Consider the following 10,178-nt stretch of genomic DNA (forward strand, 5'->3'; position numbering starts at 1 on the left):
TGGCTAAGTGATGAGCTTTGTGGCGCTATGGTATTGAACGCTGAGCTGTAGTCAATGAACAGTATTCTGGCATTGGTGTTCCTTTTGTCCAGGTGGGAAAGGGCGGTGTGGAGTGCAAATGAGATTGCATCATCTATGGATTTGTTGGGACGGTATGCGAATTGGAGTGGATCTAGGGTATCCGGGATAATGCTGTTGATGTGAGCCATGACCAGCCTTTCAATGTACTTCATGGCTACCAACGTAATTGCTACAGGGCAGTAAACATTTAGGCAGGTTACCTTCGCTTCCTTGGGCACAGTGACTATGGTGGTCAGCTTGAAACATGTAGGTATTACAGACTCGGTCAGAGAGAGGTTAAAATGTCAGTGAAGACACTTGCCAGTTGGTTTGCGCATGCTTTGAGTACAGGTTCTGGTAATCAGTTTGGCTCTGCGGCTTTGAAAATGTTGTCCTGTTTTAAAGGTCTTGCTCACATCGACTACCGAGAGCGTTATCACACAGTCGTCCGGAACAGCTGGTGCTCTCATGCATGCTTCAGTGTTACTTGCCTCGAAGCGAGCATAAAAGGCATTTAGCTCGCCTGGTAGGCTCGTGTCTTGGGCAGCTCTCAGCTGGGTTTCCTTTGTAGTCCGCAATAGTTTTCAAGCCCTGCCACATCCGACGAGCATCAGAGCCGGTGTAGTATGATTCAATCTTAATCCTGCATTCACGCTTTGCCTGTTTGATGGTCCACCTGAGGGGGTAGCGGGATTTCTTATAAACGTACTTGTCCCGCTCCTTGAAAGCGACAGCTCTAGCCTTCAGCTCGATGCGGATGTTGCCTGGTATCCATGGCTTCTGGTTGGGATATGTACGTGTACAATTCAAATCTCAGGGGTGGACATGTGGAATAATAATAACTTTATAAATGAACATGCAAAATGTAATCATGTGTGTCAAATATGTAAGCTGAAAACACAGTATGTTAAAAGCATTGTTTGTGTGTGTATGAGTGTCCCTAACCTTGCCAACAAACAAAGAGCTGTGAATGGATCGGTGGTTCACCAATCAGAGCCTTGATGGGCTCAGCCACAGTAATGGGGTGATGTATAATGATGAAACAATATTTTTTTTATAGAATGTTTCTTTGGGACCATCCCAATGACAGGAATGTTCTTGCAACGTTCTCATGAAACGTGTCTAGAACATTAATATCTTATCATTTGAGAACATGGCAACCATGTTCTGTGTCTGTTTGATGGAACATTGATGGAATATTCTCCGAACTCTCAGAAAACTGGACACATGAATGTTCTTGCAACGTTCCCATAAAACGTGTCTGGAACATCAATATCTTATATTCTGAGAACATGGCAACCTTGTTGGCACACTTTTACCAGGTACTGTAGGAATGTGAAAATAAAAGAGAGCAGCACACTCTCGGAGCTCAGATGCAAAAATTTAATTACCAACGTTTCGACAGCCAAGCTGTCTTCATCAGGGTATGAACTGCAGGAATGTGAGAATAGAATAGAGAATAGAATAGAATAGAATGGCAACACCTCAGTGGTATTGGGTAACATGAAACTCAGCAAAAAAAGAAACGTCACTTTTTCAGGACCCTGTCTTTCAAAGATAATTTGTAAAATGGTTTGAACACTGTTCCCCATGCTTGTTCAATGAACCATAAAAAAATAATGAACATGCACCTGTGGAACGGTCGTTAAGACACTAACAGCTTACAGACGGTAGGCAATTAAGGTCACAGTTATGAAAACTTAGGACACTAAAGAGGCCTTTCTACTGACTCTGAAAAACACCAAAAGAAAGATGCCCAGGATCCCTGCTCATCTGCAAGGAGGCATGAGGATTGAAAATGTGGCCAGGGCAATAAATTGCAATGTCCGTACTGCGAGACGCTTAAGACAGCGCTACGGGGAGACAGTAAGGACAGCTGATCGTCCTTGCAGTGGCAGACCACATGTAACAACACCTGCACCGGATCGGTACATCCAAACATCACACCTGCGGGACAGGTATAGGATGGCAACAACAACTGTCGGAGTTACACCAGGAATGCACAATCCCTCCATCAATCCTCAGACTGTCTGCAATAGGCTGAAAGAGGCTGAACTGAGGGCTTGTAGGCCTGTTGTAAGGCAGGTCCTCACCAGATATCACCGGCAACAATGTCGCCTATGGGCACAATCCCACCATCGCTGGACCAGACAGGACTGGCATAAAGTGCTCTACACTGACAAGTCGCGGTTTTGCCTCACCAGGAATGGGCATTACACCGAGGCCTGTACCGTGGAGCGGGATTGATTTGGAGGTGGAGGGTCCGTCATGGTCTTGGGTGGTGGGTCACAGCATCATCGGACTGAGCTTGTTGTCATTGCAGGCAATCTCAACACTGTGCATTACAGGAAAGACATGCTCCTCCATCATGCAGTACCCTTCCTGCAGGCTCATCCTGACATGACCCTCCAGCATGACAATGCCACCAGCCTTGCTGCTCGTTCTGTGCGTAATTTCCTGCAAGACAGGAATGTCAGTGTTCTGCCATGGCCAGCAAAGAGCCCAGATCTCAATCCCATTGAGCATGTCTGGGACCTATTGAATCAGAGGGTGAGGGCTCGGGCCATCCCCCCCAGAAATGTCCAGGAACTTGCAGGTGCCTTGGTGGAAGAGTGGGGTAACATCTCACAGCAAGACCTGGCAAATCTGGTGCAGTCCATGAGGAGGAGATGCACTGCAGTACTTGATGCAGCTGGTTACTTTGATTTTGAACCACACCCCCCACCCCCTTTGTTCAGGGACACATTATTCCATTTCTGTTAGTTACATGTCTGTGGAACTTGTTCAGTTTATGTCTCAGTTGTTGAATGCTGTTATGTTCATGCAAATATATACACAAGTTTGCTGAAAATAAACGCAGTTGATAGTGAGAGGACATTTCTTTTTTTGCTGAGTTTATATAGTTTCTCCGTCTTAACTCGGATCTCTGAGACCACACTGGGTGTGATGTGTCTTTCAGTGCCTCCGGGCTCTCACTCATCCCTATATGATATTGTGTGATGCTCCTGCATGTCAAAGTAGAAATGGAAAAGCAGGATTCATAGAGCAAGCACTTGGGGACAGATGGGTAGAGCGCAGTGGTGGGCCAGCAGGGCCAGCAAGGCCTTCTCTGCTGGCCTAAACATCATCAGAATATAATTTTTTTAAATATATTTTCCCACAAATATGTATTAAATTATTCCCCAGAGTAAGAGTTACACTCTTCATTTCATAGCGTTCCTCTTGGTTGCACTGCTTCCAGCACCAGGTTGAGATTTGGAGGGCTGGTCTTTATGTTAGATATTTTATCCAATCATATTCAGCCATCATGTGATGCCAGAGGTCTAAAATCTGCCCTCAGGCCTTCAGAATCAACAGTGTGGGCGCTTGTAGCTTAAAGTGAATGGAAATTAAAATTTAGTGTCAACCAATCAGCTTTAGAGTTGGCTATTGTATGCCTGCTGGCTGGCTCCAGTGTTACACATGAGCCAGCTAGCAGGTGTAGTGCCTGCACGTCTTTTGGATTACCAACTAGGAAACTAGGAAACTGAAATTGATCAACGATTGATCAAAGAATTAATTTGCGTACTACTAAACAGTTTTTTCAACCCACAATGGCGGAAGGAGAAGATATCGATTTGGTCGAGGATATAATTATAACCCCATTCTCAAGACAAACTTTTCAAGAAAAGTTAGACATTGTCAGGAGAGGTAGACGCCGACGCTACAAAGCCGACGCTACAAAGACAGGCTCCGAGAAGCACTGCAAACTGTACTGCTGGGAATGCCTATTATTTGCAAGTGATCGATTTGGTGTTTGGAGCCACACTGGCTTTGCAAACCTGAGTTGTCTAACCAAGGCAGCAACGAGACACCAAAGTACGGCTGGGCACTTACAAACAATGGTGCTTTTGAAAACTTTTGGGGACACCCGAGTGGATCTACAGCTCAACGAACAAGCGCGCAATGAAAAGGTATTGTACTCTTCCCCTGCAATTCTCTGACTAAAGATGTCAATTTCAAGGTGACGCAATGCCTGGTTATACTGCGTTTCTGTCTAAATGTATAGTGTCTAGAGCCATGGCATCATAATGATGGTAATAAGAGGTGGATTAATTCTGGTGGGACTGTGTAGGACTTCACGGAAGGCCCAGGCCCCAGAACCACGGCACGCTACTGGTAGAGCGAGAGAGAGAAAGCCTTAGCCAAGGTACACTAGCTGCAAGGAATGAGAGTTTAGCCTCTTGATGCAATAACAACTGAAAAGGGTGGTGTGTGTGTGTGTGTGTGTGTGTGTGTGTGTGTGTGTGTGTGTGTGTGTGTGTGTGTGTGTGTGTGTGTGTGTGTGTGTGTGTGTGTGTGTGTGTGTGTGTGTGTGTGTGTGTGTGTGTGTGTGCAGTTAACAAATTATAGCTCAATGTCTTTAAGCCATTGTGTCATTAATAGACAGTAACTAAAGTAACAGTCAAAAGTTTGGACACACCTACTCATTTCATGGGTTTTCTTTATTTTTTACTATTTTCTACATTGTATAATAATAGAGAAGACATCAAAACTATGAAATAACACATATGGAATCATGTAGTCACCAAAGTAGCCACCATTTGCCTTGATGACAACTCTTGGCATTCTCTCAACCAGCTTCATGAGGTAGTCACCTGGAATGCATTTCAATTAACAGCTGTGCCTTGTTAAACGTTTTGGCCAATGTTATTTCCTTCTTAATGCATTGGAGCCAATCAGTTGTGTTGTGACAAGGTAGGGGTGGTATACAGAAGATATCCCTATTTGGTAAAAGACCAAGTCCATATTATGGCAAGTACAGCTCAAATGAGCAAAGAGAAACAACAGTCCATCATTACTTTTCTAACTTTATTTAACTAGGCAAGTCAGTTTAGAACAAATTCTTGTTTTTAATGACGGCTTAGGAACAGTGGGTTAACCTGCCTTGTTCAGGGGCAGAATGACAGATTTTTACCTTATCAGCTCAGGGATTCAATCTTGCAGCCTTTCGGTAACTAGTTCAACACTCTAACCACTAGGCTACTTGCATGAAGGTCCGTTAATCAGGGAAATTTCAAGAACTTTGAAAGTTTCTTCAAGTGCAGTCCCAAAAACCATCAAGTGCTTTGTGAAATTGGCTCTCATGAGGACCGTCACAGGAAAAGAAGACCCAGAGTTATCTCTGCTGCAGAGGATACATTTATTAGAGTTAACTGCAGCTCAGATTGTAGCCCTAATAAATGCTTCATAGAGTTCAAGTAACAGACACATCTCAACATCAACTGTTCAGAGGAGACTACATGAATCAGGCCTTCATGGTCAATTTTTTCTGCAAAGAAACCACTTCTAAAGGACACCAATAAAAAGAAGAGACTTGCTTGGGCCAAGAAACAATGAACATTAGACTGGTGGAAATCTGTCCTTTGTATCTGATGAGTCCAAATTTGAGATTTTTAGTTCCAACTGCCATGTCTTTGTGAGACGCAGAGTAGGTGAACGGATGATCTGTGCATGTGTGGTTCCCACTGTGAAGCATGGAGAAGGAGGTGTGATGGAGGGTGCTTTGCTGGTGACATTGTCTGTGATTTATTTAGAATTCAAGTCACACTTAACCAGCATGGCTACCACAGCATTTTGCAGCGATATGCCATCCCATCTGGTTTGCGCTTATATATTTATTTTATTTTATTTCACCTTTATTTAACCAGGTAGGCCAGATGATAACTAGTTTTCATTTACAACTGCGACCTGGCCAAGATAAAGCAAAGCAGTGTGACAAAAACAACAACACAGAGTTACACATGGGATAAACAACCATACAGTCAATAACACAATAGAAATATCTATATACAGTGTGTGCAAATGTAGTAAAATTAGGGAGGTAAGGCAATTAATAGGCCATAGTGGCGAAATAATTACAATGTAGTATTAACACTGGAGTGATAGCTGTGCAGATGATGATATGCAAGTAGAGATACTGGGGTGCAAAAGAGCAAAATAATAACAATATGGGGATGAGTTAGTTGGGTGGGCTATTTACAGATGGCCTGTGTACAGGTGCATTGATCAGTAGCTGCTCTGACAGCTGATGCTTAAAGTTAGTGAGGGAGATATAATCAGCTTAGTGGGAGTATCATTTGTTTTTCAAATGGACCCAAAACACACCTCCAGGTTGCATAACGGCTATTTAACCAAGAATTGATGGAGTGCTGCATCAGATGACCTGGCATCCACAATCATCCAACCTCAACCAAATTGAGATGTTTTGGGATGAGTTGGACCACAGAGTGGAGGAAAATCAGCCAACAAGTGCTCAGCATATGTGGGAACTCCTTCAAGACTGTTGGAAATCATTCCTCATGAATATGGTCATGAGAATGCCAGGTGTATAAGTGTACAAAGCTGTCATTAAGGCAAAGGGTGGCTACTTAAAATATAAAATACATTTTGAATTGTTTAAAACTTGTTTGGTTACTACATGATTCCATATGTGTTATTTCCTAGTTTTGGTGTCTTCACTTTTATTCTACAATGTAGAAAATAGTAAATATAAATAAACACCCTTGAATGAGTAGGTGTGTCCAACCATTTGACTGGTACTGTAACAATCGTCTGTTGAAGAAGGTGTGGACCAAAGCGCAGCGTGGTAAATGTTCATACTTTTAATTCAACTGAATCAACTCAATAACAAAAATAACACAGAGAATGAACGGAAACCGGAACAGTCCTGTCAGGTGCAGAAACACAAAACAGAAGATAACTACCCACAAAAACCCTGTGGGAAAAAGTTAAGTATGGTTCCCAATCAGAGACAACGATAGACAGCTGTCCTTGATTGAGATCCATACCCGGCCAACACAAAGAAATACAAAAACATAGAAAAAGGAACATAGAATGCCCACCCAAATCACACCTTGACCAAACCAAAAAAGCTCTAAGGTCAGGGCGTGACTGGTACTGTATATCACCAGCATTTGATTAAAACAGGATCACAGGATCTGACACTAACTAAACCATCCAGTGTCTTATCTCTGAAACTACCTCTAAATCAAGGAGGAAATTCTGAATAATAATCAATCTGATGATGAATACAGCTGAAATTTAATCAAGCCACACTTCAGAAACCAGCAGTGCGTTGTGCTGTGTAGAAACTGCACCATCAAGCTCGCCAAATCTCCCCAGCCTGACTGTACAAATCCAGACATAAATGGAAAACAACAAGATTAGTTGATGGTAAGCGCCTGCCCTGTTTACGAGAATCAAACACAGCAGCAGCAGCGAAACTCACTTCCTAATCACTGGGGAAGTGAAGGGTCAAACCTTCCAACCTGGTTAGAAGATAGAGCGGTGAAGACCGCCAACAAGAGTATGCTGGTTTTGCGAAGGTTGTACAGCTGTGATATAAACTAAGTGAAGCCTTGGTCTTTACAAACGGGTCATCCTCTGGTCAGTTGCCACTATCTCGAGATCAGTCAAGGAGGAATGAAAAAAAGGTTCAGCTTAAGCTAAGCCTAGTTAGAGTCTCCAAGGACTGAGCACACACTCCTTATGCGGTTTCTACATTCCAGGTTGTAAGGGCCAGCACATCTCTACTACTCTTAGTCAAGTGGATCAAGCCTCCGTGGTAGCTACATCTCCATAATGTTGACACGTACCTTATTGCACTGAATGTTGCAATAGATCACGAGTGAATGCTGGCCAGACACCAAAGATTCAGTCCAAAACAATCTAATAATCTTGGCCAAATCCCCATGTTTCAGTTACCACTAAATCGACAACAGCCTCGTGAACCAGCCTGGTTGCGTGATAGCTCACCACTTTAACACAGCTCTCAGACTGGTTCTGCGAGGCTAGATCAACTCTGTGCCCATTAGGACAGAATATCTCACTGTGGTTTTCAACAGGGAAAGAGATACAATCTCACCCTGTACATAAGCATGCATTAGAGAGAGAGAGCGAACGAGAGAGAGAGAGAGAGAGAACTGTCCCTGAAGGTTCTGGAGCATAATAGAGAGAGAAGACAGAAGTGGTGACACTAATGTTATTTTAACCCTCTGAAGGCTCACTCAGCAGGGCTAAGGAAAGGTGAGAATGCTTCTCACTGCTCACTACCTCACCAAGCATAACTCAGTACATGAATGCATTTAATTAATTGTGATTGTGGGTATTCAGAACCAACCAAGGACACCTTTTAGTTTCATTCAGTTAGTATCCAATTATCACAAACGGCACACTGTGGTGTTGATGCTTGTATCTAAGGACCTTCAATAGCTGTCATTTGAATTCATACACCCCTACCTAGTTATGCAAATCTGAAAGGACTGGTAATGACTGGATGGGTATAAGCAATATAGTACTGTACAGTAATGACTCTATTTCCCCCTTGATAGGCCATATTGATTATCCCCATCCAATCCTCTCAGATCTCCCCAGGTCCCTTGGGGTTTTGAGATTGGGTGTATACCAGTTTCCATGGTGATTTAGGCAGGAGGTGAGTCATAGTCAAACAGGAAAGGGCAGGCTCTTCCTGTCTCTTGTTTTGGAGACACAGTGGGCCAGAGGCAGGATGGGAAATCTCCTGTGATATCCAATGCCTGGACTCCAGCCACCCATGTCATAGACTGTTCTCTCTGCTACCGCACGGCAAACAACAAGTCTGGAACCAACAGGAGCCTAAAGAGCTTCTACCCCCAAGACATAAGACTGCTAAATAGTTAGTTAAATAGTTAACCAATAGCTACCCGGACTATCTGTATTGACCCTTTTTGCACTAACTCTTTTGACTCATTACATACGCTGCTGTTACTGTTAATTATCTATCTTGTTTCCCAGTCACTTTATCCCTACCTACAGTATATGTACATACCTAAAGTTCCAGTCAAAAGTTTGGACAAACCTACTCATTCAAGGCTTTTTCTTTATTTTTACTCTTTTCTACATTGTAGAATAAGAGTGAAGACATAAAAACTATGAAATAACACATGGAATCATGTGGTAACCAAAAAAGTGTTAAACAAATCAAAATATATGTTATATTTGAGATTCTTCAAAATTGCCACCCTTTGCCTTGATGGCAGATTTGCACTCTCTATTATTCTATTTTTTTCTCTCTGCGTTGTTGGGAAGGACCAGTAAATCAGCATTTCACTGTTAGTCTACACCTGTTGTTTACGAAGCATGTGACAAATACAGTGTGATTTGTTTTGACCTAGATGGAAATCTGTGATCCTCCATATCCCATAGCAAGTCCCAACAAGTTGATTACTTTATAATATTGAAAGCCTTCAATGGCACTACCCCATGCTAAAACAGGCTTTGTGGCAAGTGTGCCTCCGTCCAACTCTATGGTCCAAAGGTCCAAACTTACCTGAGGCGCTCGTCCTCTTTCTTCCGGAGCTTCATGTCCCGCTGCACCACTTGTAGAACGTGCTCTGCCTCATCGTCCGTCAGTCCCGACATGTCCAGCTTCCGCCTCATGGCTGACTCAGGTACCACTGTCAATCCAACCCCCTGCCCCAATCTGTTGTCTCCACTGAGCTCAGGACAGACTGTAAGTGGATGACAGACATTGGGAAAAGGTCAAAGGGGGATGTTCCTCTTAGATTATGATATAAGGACAGTTTGGGTTGTTTCTTCTAATGGTTAAGGTTGGGATTTGAGTGGGTTAAGCTTGTCTTAAGTGTGTGCCTAACGTAGATCAACACAGCACAACAGAGAACTATGCTCAGTGTCGTCTCCTCCTTGAGCAAAAGTCATTTTCAGTGAGCACACTTAGAAAAAAGGGTTATTTGCTGAGGAATAGGGTTCCACCAAGAACTGTTTTCGTCTCAAGATCCCTTTGTGATAAACAACGGTTCATTGTAAGACAAAGGGTTCTACCTAAAACCTTTAACATTCTATGTTTCTTTCTTTTAAATAGTGTTGTCCAGTGTTAAGTATTTCAACTTTAAAATCAGAAGTTTGAATAATCTGATAAATATAAAAAGATGTGTGAGAATGCTTTAAAATGTATATGGAAATAGTGTGAATGTATCTGGTATTCCCTTAATCACTTTACATTTACAGTACTGACAATTAAACGTTTTGCTATGATTTCTGTCTTTCAAATGAGTATTTTCTGTGATTTTATAAAGCAG

At 42.7% G+C, this 10,178-nt stretch overlaps 1 protein-coding gene across 4 annotated transcripts in view; it reads right to left on the minus strand.

Moving 5' to 3' along the window:
* LOC135515767 (rab effector MyRIP-like) overlaps positions 1-10,178 on the minus strand; it is a 54,723-nt gene that overhangs the window by 39,553 nt on the left and 4,992 nt on the right. For all 4 annotated transcript variants that reach the window (XM_064939516.1, XM_064939500.1, XM_064939507.1 and 1 more), the window contains exon 2: positions 9,410-9,590. In XM_064939516.1, the coding sequence (XP_064795588.1) occupies positions 9,410-9,519 (110 nt within the window). In that variant the 5' untranslated portion in view covers positions 9,520-9,590. The remainder of the gene's footprint in view (positions 1-9,409; positions 9,591-10,178) is intronic.

The sequence above is a fragment of the Oncorhynchus masou genome, chromosome 3 (assembly GCF_036934945.1).
Source record: "Oncorhynchus masou masou isolate Uvic2021 chromosome 3, UVic_Omas_1.1, whole genome shotgun sequence".
Classification (NCBI taxonomy): Eukaryota; Metazoa; Chordata; class Actinopteri; order Salmoniformes; family Salmonidae; genus Oncorhynchus; species Oncorhynchus masou.